Below are 24069 nucleotides of genomic sequence, written 5' to 3'. Positions count from 1 at the left end.
GTAGAACAAACAGTGGGAACTAGGAGTCCCTCAAAAGGAATATGCCCACAACCAAAACACACCTATATAGGCAACTAAGGCAAAATGCCCATAGGAACAGAGTGCTAGAAATAGGAAAGGAGACCTGTTTCTGTGTTAAGATGTCATCAGTTGTATCTGTCCTGTTTTCACTACCCCTCTTGCACTCATTAGACTTGTACGCAGTTTTATTTCCTAACGCACACACTGTAACATTGAGATCATTATGGCATTTAACATCTTTTATACCAAGCATTCTTATAGCAGGGAGGGGGGCAACTTGTGGCCCTCCAGGAGTTTTGGCCTACAACTCCCATCAGCCCTGGCCAGCACAGCCAATGGCGAGGGATGATGGGAATTCCAGGCCAAAATATCTGAAGGGCCACAAGTTGCCCCTCCCTGGGCAGAAGATGAGAAGGACCAAGTATTTCACAACAAAACTAATTGCAACAGTACAGAGACAACAGAGCAAGTACTAATTTTTGCTACTATTTAGACAGTTCAAAATTGTGTGGCATGACACCTACGTTCTGTTATTCGCTTCAATTTAAGAAGAAAATGTGGCAATACAATTGCTATGAAGATGTGGAAGGAGAGAAGGGGAGCTTCAAGTGGTATGTAGTAGACTAGCTAGGAATCAGGCTCTAGGTGGATACTTACCTACCAAGCTTCTTTGGAACTGTTTATGACATTACTAGCATTAGAAAGTACACAATAAAAAACACACAACACACACACACAGAAGAATATTCCTTGTTGAAAGCACTTCTGAACCATTATAATACATCCATGCTGTGTACCTCATATACCCATGCTACGAACCAAATATACAACACACATACTGCATGCCAGCCACTTTATTTTCATTGCTTTACTTTAGATCGATGTCTATCAGACTTAAAATTGACTTTTTCCAGTACAGTGTCAGTATTACTTTATTATAGGATATTGACTTTTAGAGGAGTCAATCCTTTTCAAGTGAAGGTTCTTATTTACCTCCAAGTACTCAAGTGTCCATTTTGTGCTCTAATGAGTAACCTGTCTGCAACCTATATAATCTACTCACCTTGACAAGAAAAAAGATGGCAAAACCTACACAAATGCCAACATTAAACTTTGTAAACCGTGAAGGACCAAACGAGATAACATACCAAAACCCATCATGAGGTTCTCCCAACAATTATTTACCAAAATGCAACCTGTATTTGCAAGACTAAATTTGAAGGACGGCTTGCTCCTTTATGAACTTGTCCAACTGTTAAGGTAATCCTTGGAGCCTCTCCTTTGTGTACCTGTGCTAGTGGAGGTTAGGCAGCTGGGTACTGGAAGGCCTTAGCTGTGGTTGCACCTTGACTTTGGAATTCCATTTCGAGAAGAACGAGTCTGGTGCTGCCATTATATTCTTGTAGGTGCCACACAAAGTCAGTATGGCATTAGTTTTGTTATTCAGTGTGATTTCTGGCTTGGCATAGGACTGCTAGGTTTTATTTGCAGAATGTTAACTGTTTTATCTGGAACGTAATGGAGTTTTCTTATTTGAATCTGCTGTTTTAGGCTTTGAGATTGTTTTAACGGCTTGTTGTTAAACAACTTTAAATGCCATTTAAAACACAGTCCTAAAGAATTGCCTCTCTATAGACAGAGGGCTCCTTGGTCAGAGCTCTGTCTAACCTATGCCTTGCTAGCAAGTCCCAGGCAGGGTGGGAAGAGGACAGAGGCAAAAACATCTCCCATTCCTCCTTTTCGTCACAGTTTTAGCTGGACAAGCCTCTCACATTCCATGGTGGCTGAGAGGGGATGGGGGAACAGGGATAGGTGGGTAATTAACTCTTTTGTTGAGGGCCATCCTACTTGCTCCCTCATTGTATCTTTTCCCCTCAAGGGCAGGAAACCAGGTTGGACTAGGAGGCATTGACATTTTAATCAGAAAAATTGTGCACAGTTCTAATCAAATTTACAGCCTTCCTGCCATTGCATTTTGGGCAAATCAACTTTCAAAGACTGCTCCTCTATCTTGGCTACTTTGGCCCTAAGCCAATAAAATTCTTGGTTGAACATAATATCAGATTTTACACTCTTTCTGGTATGACCCAGCCAAAAAGCTTCAATGACGTTGATCTTTAGCTGAAGATACAAAATCTACCTTATTTTTTTTCCTTAGCGCAAGCAGCCATGTTGTCACCTCAGGTCACTTAGAAATTCCTCATGCAGCTTCAGTGTTTCCACGTTCCAGAATTATCTATTGATCCACAACCATAAATGTTCCCTTCCTGGATGTTTTTTTTTTAAGATGCCAGGAAAGTTTGTAAGAGGGCAAGTTATTCTACACCTATAACAATCTCAGGTTTCATATTTCCAAGTGACTATGCAATTCTCAATTCTCTGATTAAATAACCATGAAAGCAGACAGAGGTTTCTCTTTCAGTGGCATGGGAAGACCTTCATGAAAAGAGGGATCTTTGTGCAGTTTTACCAAGTCCATTTATAACATTTCAAAGTTTGACTAATTGCTGCCATTTACTGTGTTGCATTTCTAGATTACAGAGTTGTGGAAGCTGACTGCACTTTGTAAATACTGTAGCTTTTGAAGCAGTCCTCTTCTAGATACAATGTATGCTACTTTTCATAACAGATTACTTCTTTTTACAGAGCAGCATAACCTGAACAGAGTCTTATGTATAGAAATTAGTTTAATAAAATGGTGATTCACAACTTCAAACACTCCTCTAGAATGGCAAAACAAGTAGGCATTACCTTCTACTCAAAACATACAATCTCAGTTAGAATCTACGATGTAGAAAACAGAAATTTCCCAAGGCAAGATTGGACAACAGTAAGCTCTCAAGAGTTCACAACTGCATTGTTTAGCCTACATTTGACAAAGTGATTGAAATACATTTAAGAATTGTCAACAGGACAGCTACGCTCCAGTAAAAAAAATATTGTTTCAATATGGCAGATTAATAAACATATGACCTAACTGTTTTTCAAAAAAATAAATTGTGTAAGCGCCTTGTAGAATGTGGCAAATAAAACACTGACAGTCAATGCCAGTAGCTTTCAATGTCAACTTATAAATAGAAGCTATTGTACAAAAATGCCACCCAAAACATGATAATGCCTACCACCCTTAAAATTTTAGTCATTAAAAAACAGCTGTTAGTGCAATATTATGTCAGTATATCATGCTTTGGAAATTTAATGGTGACGTTTTATGTACACATGATACAATAACGTTTCAAACTAGAGATAATGAACAAAAATATTCAACAGAAAACATTTACATACAGGTATTTTAGTTTCAGTATTGTCCATTGAATTATCAGATTTTCTTTTTGCAGTTTTGCTGTGCCAATCGCACACTTCCAGAAGCCATTCAACAGTACTTTAAAAAAACACACCACAGGGGGGTCTGCTTTGTTGAATCAAAAAGGAGTTCTGAATTTGCAGAGCCTTGAAGCCACGGCAGTTGTTTCATTAAACATCATTTGTAAGGACAGCTGAAAAAATAGGTAGTATTCAGAGTTAAGGAATTTAAGCTGCAAAATTATGCACACTTACTTAGGCGTAAGCCCCACTGAACTCAGTCGGACTTATTTCCAAGTAAAAAAATAGGATCAAGTTGATTGTCTTTTGAGATATAGAGAAAAACAGTTGTTCACAGGATCATATTATATACTCCCATTTCTCTGGTTTTCCTTGGCAACCACCAACACAGGTCTGAAATCAGTGTTATGTGTTTACCAGGCCCATGTGTGCCTTATACGATGTGCCCATGTGTGCCCTAACCTTGACCACAACTGCCAGCCGTACTCTGTTATAGGTTCATTTATAAGACTGAAGTCTTGTTAGGGACTTTAAGCGTTGGCTACGTCTGAGTACACTCTTAGCAGCCTGCTTTGCATGGTTGTTGTTGAATAATGGTCTGTCATTATGTGTAAATCCTGCACTATGGTTTAAATATGGTTAACCATGAAGAACCCAGGAAGAGGAGCCATGATAGGTGTTGGCTTGTGAACTCTGGGTTGTTCGTGGTTAACAACCTATTAATGGTTCAAATGTAACAACAACCTAGAATTCAGCAACAACCCATAACGCAAGGACAACCCATACTCAACCTGTATTCTGGGTTGTCATTACATATGTTGCCTTTTCTTTTTGCATCAGGTTGGAAGGAGTTGTTTATTTATTAGCAGACTTATTTAATTCGTAATGAACTGTGGCACATACTGGGTTTGTGCCACGGTCATTTTGACTGCTGATCAGGGATGGTGCCATGTCATCCAACCCCAGTAAGTGTGGGATATTTGAGGGTTAAACAACCCTTGCTTTATCCACAATTTACAATACAGGTTAAGCAAGGAATGTTTAACCCTTGATTAACCCATGATGACCAGGACATGGCACAACCCTCAGTTGTGAAAATGGTGGGCACACATGCTCGGCACACCCCACAACTCAATGTGGGTTAAATAACCCATGATAAGCCAGCCATATTGTGTAACCAGGCCACGTGGTCCTATATCAGTCAATTCTGTAGTATTACCTATTAAAGTCTTTTTTGTTTGTTTTTAATTTTTAACTTTTCTAATTTTTTAACCTCTGACATACGGTAAAATCCAAAGGGATTTCCCCCTTCCTCCCCTATGCATCCCCTCCAGAGCATATTTGACAGGGTGAAAGAGCAAGAAGTCTGCTCACGTGACATTAGATGGAACCCGTAATGTACGACCATTCACCAAAATTAGTCAACTGCGACCCAAAATACTGGAGAATAATCAACTAGCCTTTCATGAATTTTTAAAATAAAAACTACCTTGTAATCACTAAAGAAAATATACTAACTTGTGGCATATGTGTACATTCCATGTATATATTATTGCATTCCTACATACCAATCCTAAACATACTTATTCAGAATCAAGAGAATGTGATAATGGTGGTTTAGGTTATTGTTCTGTACTGTAATAAAATACTATTTCTAACTCTACTGTTTAATGCCTGCTCTGCTCTAAATATCTCAGCCTTGCTTACCTGACAAGGCTGTTGGGAAGATAAAATGCAGGGGAAGAAACAAGGATGTTCCTTTAAGGGAAATAATCAATGACTGGGTTTGGAAGACACAATAGTCAATGATTGCTTAAATAGTCAACCACTGACCACCACGTTTGATTATTTCCCAGAAATAACCAATGCCAACAGTATTGACTATCTGCACAACCATTGATTATTGTGCCGTGTGTTGGGATCCGTTGATTATTTCCTATGCCTACAGAGTTGCAAGGCAAGAGCGGCAGAAACCCCTGCTGCTCTTGCCCAGCAGGGCTCTGTAGGCACGGGAAATGGCACCACCATTTGGCCACGGGAGTTTAATGTCTTCCCATTGGAATCAATGGAATGGAACTTGGAAAAGGGGAACGAACCTAGGCAGAACACTACTTGGCAGGGCTTGAATATGGTCAACCCTATACTTTTGGTTCTGTCCCTGCCACAATGCTCTCTAAGTATCTTAATTAAGAGGCTCATAGATTTATATTACTTTTTAACACTTTTTGCAGTGCCGAAATCATTTGCAAGAAGAAAACAGGAAAGATATAAATGCAATAAATAAATTCATTTAGAAATAATTTCTAAGTGAATCATTTCTTCATATAATGAAATTGGTCTTATTGTTACATAAAAATAAGACATCTTAACAGAACAGCATTGGTGTTCAGGCTTCATGGTTTTGCTTATTCAAACCATCCAAAGGGACTGGAGAGTAAAATAAGATTTGTATATTAAATGAATTGACAAAAACAGGAGAACCTTCATGTTTGCCGGTAACACATGCAGTCAGAGGACAGGAGAATTAGGCAAGAAAAGAGACATGGCAAGGAAGTATTCACTATAAAATTATCACTAAGAACCATATTTTTTGTTTCTATGACAACAAAACAGTCAACTTGTTTTTCTAAGATTTCAGAAAGATATCATCATCCTGTTCCACCTGAAATAGTAAGGATTTAAATTTTCTGCATTAAAAATGTGCTGCATGTGAACAGTTGCAGCTACCATTAATTCTAGTGCCACAGACTTTTGAAAATGAATATTTTCATACTATCCCTGAATTAAGTTGAAACAAAGATGCCAATTGCAAATTACAAACACTCACCTTTTCCCTTACAATGAGTGTTTTGTTTGTTTTTTGCTTCTAACAGCCACATTCTTGAACACTTTGAGCTTGTGCTCTTCGCGGAGATCTCAGCTGTCTCAATGCTGCATCCCCGTATTGAATACCTGAGCCCATCCTTTCTGGATCCAGTTCACCTGTTAAAAACAAAAAACAAAAAAAATAATTTACACAGATCATTAATTGCTCATATGACTTAGCCTTAATTCAAGACTGTTCTAACTTTTCCATCATATCCATTAAAGTTAAACTTGAACTTTTACTGAAATTATAAAAAAAATGAATGCACAAATGTATGCTCTAACTATTTTTAATAAGGGAAACACCATTTTCTTTATAGCTCTAATCTTACTTTTTTGGTCCATTTTTCTTAAGTATTGCTAAGCAATCTCCACTGACCCAATCTATCATACTGCAGCGGTCTCCCTTCCCTCTTAATTGAAGGATGCACAAGAGGCAGGAGTACAGGGATGGTGAAAAGAAGTTACAGGGGGTTCGGTTTACATCCAGATCTCACACATTTCACTCAAGAAACTAGTTCAGAGTTACAATACTAGCAATGATATGAGATGTTACACAGATCAGTTATTAATGGTACACATACCTATGTCAACTTTTTGTGACCTGCCAAAAACATTTTTACATGATACCCTAGCATTATAGATTCAAGGACTTATTTTTCTTACAACAAAATCCCTTTTGTGCAATGACTCCAAGTCTCTTCTGCAATGAAAAATAAATGCAACAGAGAAAACAGCATGCAGAGAACATCTTATTAAATCTGGCCATTTAAGTGTTTTAGTGGGCTCATTTGTACTTGGATAAATTCTTTCATTAACATGTTTGACAAGACAGGTGAGAATCAGGTGCTTTTTCATGGCAATGGAAAAATAAATCTATCTTATCAGCACTTTACCATTCCACAAACTATGGTGTCTAATATTATACAGCTGAACATAGTTTAAATCTCTGAAAGATTTTTATTAATTACCTGACTCAATTTTATTAAGTATTTTTCTTGCACACTGTACAAAGGCCTCTTCAACGTTTTCCCCTGTCAAAGCACTTGTTTCCAAGAACATCAGCTCTGCAACAGACACAAAAAATAAAACACATCTCCTCACTGTTCAAAATGACAGCCCAAAGAATGGTTAGAAGGCACCTGATTCAATTCTACTTCTGAAACCTACCAATTTTGGCTGTGTCTATGTCCTTGATGGGAGACCACCTGCCAACTACATATTAACCTCTCTTAGTTCTATCAACAATATTTACCAGGGTTAGACAATATGGTGCCTACAGGTACCAGTGCACTCCAGGATACCTTTCTTGGTGTCCACTGAGATGCCCTTTCAAGTCCACTTTCTCTTCTGCCGCTCCCAGACGGTGGAATGGCCTGCCGGGAGAGATTCGTCAACTTAATAGTCTTTTCAAATTCAAGAAGGCTATAAAGACCGATCTCTTCCGGCAGGCCTACCCAGTCAAATTTTAAGATATTTGTTATTTTAACATTGTATTAGTTTTATATGTTTTAATCAGTTTTATGTATTTTATGGTATTTGTATCTAATGTTGTTCCCTGCCTTGATGCAGAGGTGGGTAAGAAATCATCATCACCATCTTTCTAAAAAAGATATCTCATTTGCTTACCAGCAGCTGGGATCGCTTCAAATAAAAGTGAGGTCCTCCAGCAGCTGCCATTTTCATTTCCCATGAATGCCTCTGGGACACATGTGGGGCTCAAAACCATTCTTCGGAAATGAACATGGTGGGCAGCTACAGGCTGATACTTTCTTCTGCAACACACCCAGCCACTAAGAAAAAGGAGGGAAAGGGGTTTGCAGGGTATTTTTGAGGGATCCTGAAAAAGAGTTTATTTTTTTATGTACTTGCAGTTGAAGAGAAGGAAGGGACTTGTGTGTATGCATGCATGTTGGATAGATAGGGTGATTGCGTGCATGTGGAGAGAGAGAAGAGTGCATAGAAGGTGGTGAGCTGGAGTGGGGATTGTGGGGAAATGAGTTGCTGGTGGGGAGTGGAACAGAAAGTTTTCCTTCTGTGAAAAAAGATGCTTTTGGTGCTAAACCCCCCCCCCCCCCCGTGGGTCCCTAGGAGTTGTTTAGTGTGTTGGGGCTCAGACCCCACCTCTCTGGTACTTGGTGTTTTGGGATTTGCTCTGCTTTACCTGGCAGCCATTTTGTGGTGATACACCGGACAGTTTCTCAAATTGCCACATGTTCTCATGGGCCCAAAAATGTTCCCTACACTTTTGAACAATGTATATTACCACATTGCTCTCTCACAAGGTGCCTCTATGCAATTGTTGCCAATTCTCCTGCACCCTGCAGCTCCCTGTGATGCATCCTATACAGGAGGAGGGTTGTCCGACCCACAGGAATGACTTTTCAGCTGCAGCAAGAAGTGAAGAAATAACCATTGGCTGCCAGTACAGGTCCGGGCCTGATTCAAAGTGCTGGTACTAACATTCAAAGCCCTAAATGGCTTGGGGTCAGGTTATTTGAAGGAACGCCTCCTCCCATATGTGCCTGTCCGGACCTTAAGATCATCCACAGGGGTCCTTCTCCGCGAGCCCCTGCCAAAGGAAGTGTGGCATGTGGCTACTAGGAGAAGGGCTTTCTCTGCTGTGGCACCCTGGCTGTGGAATAAGCTCCCCAGAGAGCTTCGCTCGGCACCTACAGTGTACTCCTTTCCTTGCCAGCTGAAGACCTTTTTATTTTCTCAGTATTTTAACACTTAATTTAACTTAAATTTAAACTTTGCTGTTTTAATTCCATATTTTAACCTATATCAAATTTTGCTGTGTGGTTTTAATCCTGGTTGTGCTTTTTATATTGTATTTTGTATTTGTGTTTTTAAATTGTTGGTTGTTTTTATGCTCTTCATGGTTTTAATTTTTATAAACCGCCCAGAGAGCTTCAGCTATTGGGCAGTATAAAAATGTAATAAATAAATAAATAAATAACCCACTGCCTGAGCAGTATTCTGCTCATGCAAATTTGAATCCAAGTCAGTGTGTTCTGTGTCATTTTATTGCAAATTTGCAAGTTGCTTCAATGGGACATAATTCCAGATAACTGTGTTTGGCAGGGGAGAAGAATCACTTTCACCCCAAGTGCTGAATCCTATTTCAGAGAGGCTCTCAGGGGCTGCATTCCAGGGGTGGGTAGAGCTGAAGGCCAAAGGAGTGGGGCTCAAGGAAAAAAGGGCAGGGCACCAAACCGAAAGCAACCAGCATATTGTAGTTTAAAGCTCTTACGGTCATAACTAAGCCTTAGGCAAGACATTTCAATTTTTCAGAATAGTGAAAAGAGCCAAGAAACCACCACACAATTGGTAGTTAGGGAAAGGGGATGGGGCCAAGGGAAGTGTGGCCCTCTGGGAAACCCCATCGGGACTATAGGAAGGCTGAATTTGTCCCCAGGTTCCCCACTCCTGGTTTATGGGATTGCAGCACAAACACAGAAAACCAGAAAACCCAAGAGATTTAGCAGAAGAACTTTAAACAAAGGGGGGAAAAGCCATCCAATTGAATGAGCTCTAAAGGTTTTCTAAGCAATATAGCCATAGTGTTTTGTCAAGATGTCAGCGCAGCCGGCATTTAACAAATCAGATATATGTTCATAAAATTAAGGATGAGTCAAAACAGGGTGATGTTTCATAAAAGGCTTTCTTATACACAACTAATTTTGGTGACTGAATGAACTTCGATATGGAGCAAAAGTGTTCACCCATTCATAGGACAAGCAATACTGCCCTCACTCTGCTTTGACTTCGTGATGTCACCAAGTTACCAGATCTGAGTGCTGATGTGACGACATCATGCTGCCTTTGTGATTACTCAGGAATAGGCCCATTTTTAAAAATGATGGTGTTGAAGCTGCAGATTGTGCAAAGCAGCATCTGAGAACAGCAATATGAGGTAAGGTTGAACAGGGTGAGGGAGGATTCATGAAATTCCTTCTCCAAAGCCCCTATTTCACCATGAAAATTTTGTGGGTGAAAATGCAATCTATCCTGTTTATCTGACTAGTTATCCATGTCTGAGGTTGGGAGGAAGAATGGGAGACCAGTGCCTGAGAAAGTCTTGGTCCTTGACTAATTATTGGCAAATCCAAACACTGGAAGCCATGAAAAATACTTACCATTTTCTTGGGCAAACCTGGATGCTTCTAAGAAAGTGACTTCTCGATCTCCATCAAGATCCTTTTTGTTCCCACACAGTATTATTACAATGTTCTGACTTGCTAGCATCCTTGCGTCTGTCAGCCAGTTAGTAAGTGCATTGTAGGTTTCTCGACTGAATCACAAAGGACAAATTATTAGTCATTAATTACTAGATCTTCCCTCTCTCCCATGCAACAGTGCTTTAAATTATCCTAGATCTGTAGCTATAACTAACTAAATCTTTTACAGTAAAGGGTTATGGTCACTTCAACAGAAGATCAACACAGCTGTTGAAAAATGTCACTGTACTTTCTCTTGTCTATGGTTGAAGCCTGCAAAAGGGCTTTTGCACAGTAGTGACGGGTATAACTGCAGAGTACCTCAGACTTGGCTGGATGGAGGCTGCAGAGCTTAGAATCATAGAATAGTAGAGTTGGAAGGGGCCTATAAGGCCATTGAGTCCAACAACACAAGAGACCCTGCAGTATTTCTCCCAACTCTGGACCTGGACTAGTGCACTGTGGCAGCAGAAGTCAAGGCCAATGGTAACCAGCACAGCCTAGACAACTGAGCATGTTACTGAGAGTTGTTCCAATGCTAGTTTGAAGCCTATGGATACCTGAAATACTACTACAGGGTAAGTACTCTAGAGTCCACCTCCAAAGAGATCAGGTGTGAGTGAATGGTGGAGCACTCTGTTCTGAGGCATGCACTCCAAGACTGGTATGTCTTAGAGATTGCTGTATATTGAAAGTGGGATCTGAGAACAGACAGTTTCTGGGGAGGAGTCATTGATATTCAAGGACGGTGGCAAGGAAAAATTATCAGAGTCCAATAAAATATTGGTTCCCGAGATGGACATGTGTCATGGTCTCAATCTCCCTCTCAAGGTCCTTGATGTCTCGACCATCTTCGTATGATTTAGAAGAGTCCAAGTCCAGGATTTTAAACCATTTTGTGTATGCATACCAATCAACTGCTGGTACGAAAGAATATAGAAACCTAAACATAAATGAATTTAAGGAAATTGTGGGTGATGCATGCCTGTGCATGTTGTGGGAGATGGGTCACGGACTAGGGAAGAGGCTAGCTTGGCTCTTCAGCCAATGGAAATCAGATCCTGTGGTACAATTTCTACCTATCATACCTATTCAGACAATGCTAGATGAACACAGACACCTATCTTCCCGATATATAGGAGGGTTTGAATGGCAGTTCTTTCCTTAAGATTAGAGACCCTAGGCTTAGGATCCAGTAGCTCTAACCCTAAAAAAAGAGAAAAGCTCAAAGCACACTTGAGTGAACTCCCTATGTGGAGGTTTTTACCTTATAGAAATTTGTGATTAACCTAAAAAGGCAAAGGGGTTATGAAGGCTGACTCTGCCCCTTTGAGAGTTTACATATCCATTTAAGGATAACTTGACAGCTAGTGTGATGTAGTGATTAGAGTGTTGGACTGAGAGTCAGGAGATCTGGGTTCTAGTCCCCACTCGCCCATGGAAGCTTACTGGGTGACTTTGGGCCAGTCACAAATTCTCAGCCCAACCTCACAGTTATTTTTGTAAGGATAAAAAAGGAGGGGAGGAGGATTATGCCGAGGAGGGAAAAAGACAGATAAAATGAAATAAATAAATACATTTCAGGAAGACCAGAATACAGTTTACAATGCAAATCCTTTTTACCTGGTAATATCATAAACAAGTAAAGCACCTGCAGCACCTCTGTAGTAGCTTCGCGTTACAGACCTGCAAAGCAAAAAATGGCAGTAAGTTATGATTTACACAGGGTTAAAATTACAAAACACAGAAGTTACTGTGCGCATTTAACAAGACAGCATGGTATGTTTTGAAGGAATAGGAAATGTGTGGCCCACCAGATTTTGTTGGACTGCAAGTCCCATCATCTGGCTAGGAATCCTTCAAGACCTGGTCCCTGTTTCTCTGGCTCATTTCCATCTGGCATAACAACCAAGATCACACGTAACAACCAAGTTGTCTGGGCCACAGAGGTGTGAGTAATCGCAGTGACTCCTGCCCACTACTTCTGCTTTGCATCTGGTTTGTTTGGCTTGATGTGTGAAGCCAGAACTCTGGGTTTGGGGGTTGGGGACGGACAATCGTTATTTACCAGTCAGTATAAAAAATTCAGGAATGGGGCATTCCTGGGTTGTTTTCTAAACTACATGAAAAGCAGAAGCATTGAGCGGGAGGGAGGCAGCATGCAGTCCTGGCCAAGCATGCATTAATTAACTCATAGTTGGCTGTTAAGTGTGAACCAGATCATTATCTCCAGCTACAAAGGCTCCTGATCCTGTTGAAGGTGCCTAGAGACCATCTAGCTGTGAGCCTTGCAAAACTTGCTCCCTGTTTCTTAGGCTTATTTCTACCTGGCCTAAGAGGGAGGGGCGTTGACTGACTCCAGCTTTGAAGGCTCTGTTCTCCTACTGTCATTTTTGCTGTGGTTTGGGTTTTTAAAACTTTCTCATTTGTTTGATTTTAGTATGAATTATTAAAGGATAATTTAATTTTAGCACATATGTGAAACATTTTGATTATTCTATGTAAATAACTAAATTTAAATAGCCATCACTTCTAATTGTTGGAGAATTATCTTGAAATGTTATATTTTATTGTGTACATTTTCTGAGGCTGCTATAAGCCCCTTTGAGCATGGTTTTGTCACTTTGAGCAGCATACCAATAAATAATAATAATTTTATTTCTTACCCGCCTCTCCGTCTGGATTGAGGCGGGGGGGGGAAAGAAAGTATAAAATACATAACATTGAATTAAAAACATAGCATACATTATTAAAACATCCTAAAAACATCTTCAAAAACTATGATGAAGGCAATCGGTCACCATTCATTATGCAGGCTAGGGCTGATGGGAGTTGCAATTCAACAATATCTGGAGGGCAACACAAGTCTCCAGATTAAATCACTTGGAAGTAGTGAAAACAGCGACTGACCTGTTTGCACAACATACTGGGAAGACCGTGGGTTGTTTAAGCCCTGATGAGGTACAGTGCATGCCAGATGCCAGTTTGAATATGCAACTCCTGATTAGGGCAATGCTGTGTTGTGCAAACCTGGCCACTGTGGTTTGTAGTAGGGTTTTAGAAGGGTTGTTTAACCCTCAAATAATCTACAGTAGCCAGGTTCGCACGATCCAGCATTGCCCCGATCAGGGCTTGCATATTCAAAATGGTGTGCACCTCACTGGGGATTAAACAACCCATGATGAGCTCAGCGTATCATGCAAACTGGCCATTATTTGTAGAACTTGTTATTTAGGGTATTTTATCCCACCTTTCAACCTTAAAAGATCTCAAGGCAGCTTTCAAATCAAACAAAACCACATGTAACTTGGATCTAGGCTGCTTTCAGCCAAGCGGCCTGACCTTGACATATTATCAAATTTCCATACTAAATTACATGAAGATATACCTGAATCGTTCTTGTCCAGCTGTATCCCATATCTGTAGCTTTACATATTTGCCTCCTACATTTATTATCTTTGAACCAAACTCCACTCCTATAGTATGATTTGAGTCATCTTTGACTAGAATAGAAAAAGCTACAATTAGTATTCAAGTACAATTATAGTACATCATTATATCATTGCTATATAATTAGAAATACTACCATTTTCAATATTTATGTATACCTTGCTTATTAAAATCAAAATGCTAACATTTGCTCATTTAATTAAGAAGAAATCTAGGTAATAAGCGTAATTTAAATTTACCGTAAAGCAGCAAACAAAGTATGTATAATTTATCATGTTTCCAGAGCTAATTGTTATATCAATACTCTGGTGAATATGCTAAAGGTATGTTAAAATGAAATACATTACATATGAATGCAACCCATCACACACCACCCTGTGTAAATAATATTGCATTATCAGTTATATACAAGTACTATCATACATTAATACTGCAATTCTCAAAATTTACCAGTGGCACTGACAGAGGAATTTCTTTTATTCAAAGTCAACCGTGAGCTTATACTTTAATAATATAACTGTCCTCTCTCACCCCACCCCGTTTTGTAATCTTAGAGGTCCAGGAACCTGCCATCAATACACATGCTTAAAGCCAACGCTACCATATTTTCATTGCACGTAGGGCCAAAATTATGGAGAGCTCCGGCTATTGGGCGGTATAGAAATGTAATAAATAAATAAATAAATAAATAAATAAATAAATAAATAAATTGTTATCATAATGACATACAGATTGTGTGTGTTGACTGACCTGTATATCCTGGGATCTACTCTGATGGATTGCCATTCTGATTGGTCAGTCCATTTCTGTCAGTGATAATGAATGTTGGTCCTACTTACAATGAAAACATGCCAGGCATGGTTTTAAGCATTGAAATTATTAGCATGTTCTCAGAGGTCCTCCCATGTCTACACAGAAAGTAATTTGGGGTGGATAGTATGTACCTGGATGTAAGCCCCACTGAATACATGTTTACTTCCAAGTAAACACACAAAGGATTGTGCTGCACATGTCTCTATTTATTAGCACCACCTTTTGAGAAACCTCAGATTATGTAGGTAACAAAATAATGATATTTTCTGGTAAAGATTAATGCAGACCAGGGCTTTTGTTGAAGAAAAAAATAATTCATGTATTGAACTTACATTTTTTCTCAATAAATTGATGAAGCAAACAGGATTTGCCAGTTCCAGCATTTCCAATGACCAAAAACTTAAACAGGAAATCTGAAAATTAAGAACACTCAAATGAGCATCTGCAAACCCAAAAGAACTATGCTAATACCTGTCTTTTCCTTTGTCTAGTTACAATTGGCTCCCTCAGCAAGAGATCATGGAAAAGTAGTAAGTATGGCTATTTATATTCCATACATATGATAACACACAAAAAAGTATTTGGAGGATAATTTTCATATTTTTCTCCCAATCTTTATGGTGCAACATCTGGAATAAGATACATACGTATTTATCCAACAATTTACATTATGATAGTATTATAGTTAATTCAAACATTTTTTTTAAATGTAAACATTTAAGTTTGCAATATTATAAAAAGTGGTGTCTTAAACCAAAGTTAGTCCAAAAAACAAAAAGGGTTTAAGAAAATTGGTATGATACAATATTTAAGTTCAAATGGAGCTATATATACTAAAATAAAATAGCTAATCCATAAACAGTATTAAGAAACACTTGGCAATTTAAATATTTAATACTTTAACAAATACATAAAATTGAAATACAAACTAAATAGCCCACAAACATAAAATATACACCTATATGTTTTATGTTTGTGAACTATTTAGTTTGTATTTCAACTTTATGTATTTCTTAAAGTATTAAATATTTATATTACCAAGTGTTTCTTAATACTGTTTATGGATTAGCTATTTTTAGTATGTATAGCTCCATTTGAACTTTAAATATTGTATCATACCAATATTCTTAAATCCTTAACACTTAACTTTGAACAGGACAGGTTCGCCATGTGGCAAAATATAAAAGGAAACAGAATAAAATAGGGTTTTCATAACTGTATATACTAGGTCACCAAATTTATACAAATCTGTGGTGCAACCACACTTAGAATACGGTTTACAGTTTTGGTCACCATACCTAAAAAAAAAAAAATTGCAGAGATGGAAAAGTGCAGAAAAGGGCAACTAAAATAATCAAGGGACTGCAGCATCTCCTCTATGAGGGAGTTACAACAGTTGGGCTTGTTCAGCTTGGAAAAAAAGAAGGCTAAGACGAGACATGATAAAGGTATAAAATTATGCATGGTGTGGAGAATGCGGATGGGGAGATTTTTTTCTGCCTCCCCCATAATAGTAGAACCCAGGGTCACCCCAAGAAGTTATTGGTGGGAGATTCAGGACACAGCACATAATTAAACTATGGAATTCACTACAAGATGTGGTGATGGCCACCAATTTGAATAGCTTTAAAGGGGGGTTGAATAAATTCCCGGAGGAAAAGGCTATCAATGGCTACTAGTTCTGATGGCTAGGTGCAACCTCCAGTATCAGAGGCAGTAAGCCTGTATACACCAGTTGCTGGGGAACATGGGTGGGTGGGTGCTGTTGCACTGTGTCCTGCTTGTGGGTCCCTGATCGACAGCTGTTTGGCTACTGTGTGAACAGAGTGCTGGACTAGATGGACTCTTGGTCTGATCCAGCATGGTTCTTATGTTCTTAAATTTCTGATTGAAAATACATCCACTTGAAGCTTGCCAGGAACAACATGAAAAAGGGAGGGAGGCAGGAAGGAAGAAGAACTCAAACATGATTAGGATCTACTGGTTTCATGGGGAGATGTTTACATGCTTAAAATCTCTAGTAATATCTATGGGCTGTCCAGACATATAACAGTTTGGGGGAAGCTCTCTCACCTGCAGGCTTTATGCCACCAATTTTCATGAACAGTTTTCTATTATGCCAGTTACTTGCCTGTTCAGTACATAAAACAGGGCTTTGCCATGAACCCAAAAAGCTAAGAGCAATGTCTAATTCTAACTCTAGTAGTACCTAAAGTCGGCTGTTTCTGAGGTTGCATAAACTATATTGTTTTTCTTTGACTTCAGTTATTCTCACCGCTTAATATGAAATAGCAAGATTCCTCCACTTCAGAAAGACTACCTGCCCTTTTATTTTCAAGAACTATGCATACAAGAGTTAGATGCATCTATATGTGATGGTATGTGCCCATTTCTGCAAAACCTACATGGACATGAAATATTTGCAAGTTTTTAGTTCTCCAAGAAGTGCCTTAAACTCAATACCATTTTTCATCATTTCACAACCTCTGATACACACTATATGTCCCAATTTCTTCATCAGAACACAATTTAGGTTTATTACTACATTATAAAGTAACAGCCTAAGCTGTGATATTTTCTTCTTAAAGTGACTGCTGAAAGTTCTCAAGGATTTCTAATCTCCTTAGTGATTTGAGGTAAGATTTTAATGTATCCCTCGCTGTGGGAAGGTTTGCACATCACACTGCAATTCCTAGATTGTTTAACCCAGGAATTGCTGGGGATGAGCGAAGCAACAAGCATACCTGCCTCCTGCATGCTCATCAATTTCACCTTCAATTAACATTTTTCACGACATGTGAACTCAGACATTCTGGGCTGTTTACGTGGTAAACAACCCAGAGTTAACCCAAAAACAAACCATGGGCAGTTGTTTGTCATTATATCAAACTGATGTAATAATCATACTTATGCCAGTTGCTACCAGCTAACTCACCTTCTTTGCTGCCAATACTGAGAAACAAAATGGAAGCTTCCCAACCAGTATCCCATCCAGAGCAGCATAAATAAAGGTGATTTCGCAATCATTTAGGCAACTGCTCGAAACTTTTGTTTGCCTGGGGATTTTAAGTTTGTCAGTCTGCATTATTGTATTTTACTGCCTTTTGTTTCATTTTCTAGTTCTATGACTTTTTTGTTATATTTATTGTTCACCACCCTGATATCTTTTGGAGAAGGACAAATTATAAACATACAAATAAATAAAATAAAAATCTGTCATCGACTCCTTGACTGACCAAGCAGTGGTGTGCAAACATGTCAGTTGCCATCAAACAGATGCATGCAGAGGACAATTAAAATGCATAGTAAAAGGCTTTAAGATTAAAGTTGTGGCTTTTTATTGGCAGATACCCCATTTGAGTTCCATGGTTGCAATTATTAAGTCATCTCTTCATCTGTTTCCAAACTTTGCTAATATACACAAACCTTGACAAAGTGGCTTTCATGTACAATTCAAGAAAAATCATTGTAGTGTTACAATGCACCATAGGCTCACATGAATTCTATGTTAGCCTAACACTAGCTCTTCTTGTATAAAATCAATGTGGGAAAAGTAGGCTATATATCTTACTTCTTGCACAGCTAAGTGAAACCAATTAATATGCCTGTCATTTCTTCAGCTGTTTAAATGGTTCAGCTTTTCTCTCAGCTTCTTCATTCCAAATGAAAAAAAACAAAAGACAGAGCTTTGAAAGGGACTTCATTACAAGGCTTATTCTCCCTTTCTTCCCTATTGACAAATAAACTTTGAGCTCCAAGATTCTGTTGAGCTGTCTGGTCTCTCACCCTAGAGAAGTTTGTTGTTACTAGGAATGAATGAAAAAGAAAAATGCAGACAAGAAGAGACCCACAAACACTCAATATCATCACAGCGACCACTCTTGAAACATTAAGAGTGCAATCCTATGCATGTTAAGACAGAAAAAAATCCTACATTTCCCAGCATACTCCAGTATAGCTGGTTGAATTGATGCTGGGATTTGTAGAATTTTTCCCCTGTCTAAATATGCATAAGATTGCACAGGACAGGACTTTGCCTGGAGGCAAGAAATTTGTAACACAGATATGAATATCGTAAGATATATGACAATCAAACTTCTAAAGAGACAGGCATCTAGATTTAAAGAGACACACAAATTAGTATTAACATTTCTTTATTTGATAATAGCTTTTTATTCTAGAGCTGAGCATTGATAAATCACAATCATTATTTTCCTACATTGCATTTGGAGTATACAGAAGGGTAAGTGATTATATCGTACATTTCTGAGCCCAATTCAAGTTGCTGGTTTTAACCTATATAGCCTTACATGGTTTGCGACCACAATACCTGATGGAACGTCTCTCCCGACATGAACTTACCCGTACACTGCACTCAACATCCAAGTTCCTCCTCCGGGTGCCTACGGCAACAAGAGAGGAGGACTTTTCTGTTGAGGCCCCCCAATTATGGAACAATCTCCTTGACGAGGCCTGCCTGGCGCCAACATTGTTATCTTTTAGGCGCCAGGTCAAGACTTTTCTGTTCTCCCAGGTGTTTAGCAATATGTAATTAGTCTGGGTTTATTTTTGTGGTTTTCAATTGTATGTTTTTGTGATTTTAATTTTTTGTATATTGTTTTTAAGTTATTATCCTATGTAAACTGCCCAGAGAGCTTCGGCTATGGGGCAGTATACAAATGTAATAAATAATAACAACAGTAATGGCTAATTCATAATTTACCCGCCAAAAAATCCACTCTGGGAGTCATCTAACAATTGCTGAAGTAAGAAAGCTGGCAATTAATTTAAACTTTAAAGTCATCTTTGAGTTATGCACATGCCATGAATTAGCATACAAGAATGGCATCTGAAAAGAGAAGGTACTACTTCCCCACCTGTTATATTCTTTCACAAATTTTCCTAATTTAGCCTAAATGATTTACTGCTTTTATTCCTAAGCAACTGCAAACATATTCTCTTCCCAGAATACTTGAAAGGGGAAAAATATAGACAATCACCCAGAAAAAAGTAGAAAAGAAATATATTGTTTTATTACAAGGAAAATGAGCGGCAAGGAATCTAAATAAATCCTGAAGACAGCAGTGGCAGGATGCAATCTGCAGCTTGAAAGATAATGAAGCCTAAAAATATGAAGTCGAAAGAATAAGAGATGAGGATTGATATATTTCAAATTATGGAGGTTCAAAATGGACTATACATGTTCAATAGTCTTCTGCCCTAAGATCTGATTATTCTTTCATGCTCCCCACATTTCCTCCCCAAAACTAAGGATGGTATCTACTTAATCCACCCATCCCACCTATAGAACAGCTTCTGACTGCTGAACAGTGGGGAGCATGATTTCCCGACCTCTCCAGTACAACCTCCAATGCACCCTCAAAAACTGCTCAAGTGGGTTGGGGGATCCTCTGAAGTAGATTTGGGAGGGGGCTGCAGGGGGAGGAAAGGAGGGTAAGTCCTGTTGCATGAACAGAGGTCCTCTCACACAATGTTGTTTTTTGCCCTGTTATCTTCAAATCATCATTTAATACATAATGAAGTTTATGGTGAACTGCCAATAGATAATGGCTTGGTATACAACCAGCAGCATTTCTGATCATATATCTTATTTTAAGAATGTGGGTTTGATCCAAATATATTAAGGCAAACAAAATAAGGCGTAAATATTTCTTCAAGGAAGAAACGAGTCCTTTAATGAAACAATCCAAGGAACCAGGAATTTTTTACCATGATGCATTGCAGAAGAAGCCTTCTTACTAAAATCATGACATGTCTAGCAACCTACCTCCATTGCTGAGAGGATTGAGATATGGTGGTAGCTAGCAGGTAGAAGCAGATATACACTGCTGCCTACGCATTACGGTGAGAGGAACTATTTTACAACATATGACAGCTTGGACTGAGAGTTGGTGGGGATTCATGTCCTTATAGATTTAAATATTACATGCTTAACCTTGTCTTCATTTTCACTTGCTCGGTAGCACACACAGGATTGTTTCTTGCAGTATAAGAAGTTCCAAAGCCAACTTTACCATAATTTAATAATTCTCTAGGTTTTATGAGATATGGAAATTATTTGCTCCTTTATAAACATGCAGCAATTACTCATTTGGCCCTAAATGACCCTGGTTAGAGGTTTTCCATTCTTCCAGACTGCACAGCTTATGCCAAACAGTCACTTTGCATTGATCATAAATAAAGTCATTTCCCATATCACTTAACATACAAAGCATCACTATGTTTAGCAACTGTAATGCTTAAGCTCCTCATGTTCCTCACTAAGAAACCTTGAGAACTGAAAATCTGGCAACCTTGAACAGACAAAATAACTTTAAAAAGTCTCAAGATACAGAACATGCCGAGCAACTTCTACCCCCATCCCCATCCCCATCCCCACCCTCTCTCTCTCTCTCTCTCATTCATACACACACACACACACACACACACACACACACTGCTGCTTTAGCACATTGGTCTAGATTTGCCATATAGGATCAAGAAGTCCTCTCTCTAAACCTGGGTGCAACCAAATGTTAGTTTGGCAGCACTTTGATGCTTCTCAAGATAGCCTACATTTCCAAATTATGTAGTAGTTGTCATTCAGAAAGAGAAAATTCATTCCAAAGTGTTACTTTCCCCAAAGCAAAAAAACCACTACCTATCACAGTTGCAATCCTTCACTACAGCACCAGCCTTCAACTGGTTAGTCAGAACCCACCACTGGGTCACTGTGCAGTTGGACTGCAACAGGAGCATTCCCATTGTATCAATATAAAGTATAAAATTAAGAAGTGGGTCCCAAAATGCATGTTTGGACTGCATGTGGATCCCAGGTTAGAAAGTTTGAAGGCTACAATATGGGTACTAGTCAATGGCTGCCAGTCACACTGACCATAGCCTACCTACCTCTAATATGCCTATGTTCACCAGTTGCTGGGGAACACAAGCAAGAGGGTGCTGTTGCACTTATGTTCTGCTTATATGGGCAGCTGGTCACTGAGTGATCAAAATGCTGAACTAGATGGGCCCTTGGTCAGATCCAGCATAGCTCTTACATTCTTATGTTCTGTGCTACCACACATCACTACTGTGAGGATTTCTTAAATAATACATGCAGTGGTCTTTAATGTATTAAGTATTCAAAACATAAGTTAACACACACTAAACACTCCTCCTTTCTTAAAAAGCCAGGGATACATGGAAAACACAAAGAAGGGCCCATATATAACACACCTGCTTTTTTTCATTACTGTTCGACAACGTATGGACACAGCTCAAAATTGGCAAAGGGGTTGGGAAGGGGGAAGACAATAGGAAGCGATGTGCAAGGCCCTCCTCATGTTTGCAAGGCGAGAAGAGAAGAACTGACTACATGGATGGAGAGGGAAGACACCGAGGATTCTGCCAGGAGACAGGAGTGTGGCTTTGTAGTGTGTGTCTACCACAGCCTTCCCCAACCTGGTACCCTTCTGGTGTGTTGGACTACAATTCCCAGCATTACCCAGACAGCCATCCTGGGAGGGGATGCTGGGAGTTGTAGTCGAGCACATCTGGAGAGCACCAGGCTGTTCTACCACATCACAGGTCTGACAGCGATGGGGGAAAGGAGGTTCCACTACGGCGAGGGGTGGGGGAAAGCGCTGTTCGCCCCTCTAGGCCACCCTCCTAAAAGCAAATCCACCTCAGCCCAATTCCTCCATCATTGCCCAATGCCGAGTCCCACCCCCGTCAGCCCTTCCCTACCGTAGGTCTCGGACATGGCTGTCTGCGACATTTTGGGAGCGGCACGACGGCGGCCGTTCTTCTCCCGGCCGCCGTTGCTGGGGGAAGCAGGGACTCAAGGCGCCTCAGACAGGCCGCAGTCCCGAAAAGGACCCGGAGTCTTCCCGGGCGAGGAGGAAAGAGGAAGGGAGGAGGTGGCGGGGAGAGAGAAACCAGCGACACGAAAGCGCCCCTCTCTCTCTCTCTCTCCCCCTCCCTCGCCTGCGCACGCAACTCCGCCCTCCTCGCCCAGCCCTTCGGGGAGCGGCCTGCCGGTGTACGCAAGCGCGCTACCGCGCCAACGGCTCCCGCACCAAAACAAAGCGCACGTGCGCGGCGGCTTTGAAACCTGAGCTCGCCGCAGGTGGGATGGCGGGGCGCGAGGAAAGGGGTCCGGCAGCACGTGACCGTTGGCGTGTCCTTGGCTGGGTTCGGAAGCCGACGTCTCTGGGTTCCAAACTTGCGGAGTAGGAACTGGTGGTAGCTGGAGATTAGGGTGGCCACTTATATATTGCCAAAAGAGAGGAATTGCCTCTCCAAAAAGAAAGAAAGAAAAAGATGTTAATTTGCATAATATTTGCATATGCGAATATGCACTTTTAGAAATAATAATTTAAATAGAAATACAATACATCTCACCCTAGTCGAGAAGACTAAGTGACCTGTGTGCCTGGCGATGGGCAACAGCAGGGGCTGTGAATGACCTCCTTTCTTAATGGTTCTTTGACTTTAAACTGGACTTGCACTGGATGTTGCTTCAAATATAGGACTGTCCTCTGACAGTTCTCCAAAATAGAGGACTTTTCTCTGTAAAGTAGGGCATTGGGCACAGTATGGGGTGTTGAAGGCACACAAGGGGTGGATTGGCTCAGGCTAAGTTAGCCTTTTCAAAACCAGGAATGCCACAGCTTTATCATGGTAAACGTTAATATCTTACAGCTACAGGACTCTTGTTGGATATTGCCCCCACAATTTTATTAACAACCACTTGTATTCTTGAACTTGTAGAGTACCTCCCGTTACATGTGATGGTAAAGAAAAGTACTTTGCATTGATTCCTCTTTTTTAAAAATAAAAATCATGGTACACTGCACTATGATGATGATGATGATGATGATGATGATGTTTATATTTATTTGTATCCTGCCTTTTGCTCAATACTGGGCCTCAAGGCGGTCTTACAAAGTTTAAAACATACGTTGTAAAACCTAGGAAAAGAAATGTAAAAAAGAATGTTTAAAATACACAACAAAATTATAAGTCATTAACATAGATAGAGGACCAAATTAATCTCCAAAGGCCTGCTGGAACAAACAAGTTTTAGCCTGCTTCCAAAAGCCCATCAAGGAGGGAGCCAGTCTAGCTTCCCCGGGAAGAGAGTTCCAAAGCACTGGAGCAGCCACCGAGAAGGCCCTCTCCCATGTTCCCACCAAGTACGCCTGTAAAGATGGTGGGACTGAAAGAAGGGCTTCTCCAGAAGATCTCAAAGCACGGGCAGAATCATAAGAGAGAACCTGGACCCGACCCATATAGGGCTTTATAAGTCATAACCAGCATTTTGAATTGTGCCCGGAAACAGACTGGAAGCAAGCGGAGCTGTTTTAACAGG

The 24069-nt window shown here is 39.9% G+C and overlaps 1 protein-coding gene across 1 annotated transcript; it reads right to left on the bottom strand.

The window, feature by feature from the left end:
• Positions 1-2690: 2690 nt before the first annotated feature.
• Positions 2691-22662, bottom strand: RAB4A (RAB4A, member RAS oncogene family). Its single transcript, XM_063124390.1, has 8 exons — positions 22443-22662; positions 15029-15109; positions 13822-13936; positions 12057-12119; positions 10353-10507; positions 7182-7277; positions 6173-6327; positions 2691-3518 (listed from the first exon to the last, which is right to left on the bottom strand). Exons 1-7 carry the CDS (start codon positions 22471-22473, stop codon positions 6212-6214), a joined length of 657 nt encoding a protein of 218 aa, XP_062980460.1. The 5' UTR covers positions 22474-22662; the 3' UTR covers positions 2691-3518; positions 6173-6211.
• Between the last annotated feature and the right edge of the window lie 1407 nt (positions 22663-24069).

The sequence above is a fragment of the Elgaria multicarinata genome, chromosome 4 (genome assembly GCF_023053635.1).
Source record: "Elgaria multicarinata webbii isolate HBS135686 ecotype San Diego chromosome 4, rElgMul1.1.pri, whole genome shotgun sequence".
NCBI classification, from domain to species: Eukaryota; Metazoa; Chordata; class Lepidosauria; order Squamata; family Anguidae; genus Elgaria; species Elgaria multicarinata.
Note: the sequence above shows the minus strand (reverse complement) of the source record. Positions and strands in the feature narration are given on the sequence as shown.

Coding starts and splice junctions, on each gene's coding strand:
- RAB4A (XM_063124390.1), bottom strand. CDS start 22,473: ATGTCGCAGACAGCCATGTCCGAGACCTACG. Junction 15,110..22,442: donor AGCCATGTCCGAGACCTACG/GTAGGGAAGGGC, acceptor CTTAATTTTCAG/ATTTCCTGTTTAAGTTTTTG. Junction 10,508..12,056: donor CTTGTTTATGATATTACCAG/GTAAAAAGGATT, acceptor TTTGTGATTCAG/TCGAGAAACCTACAATGCAC.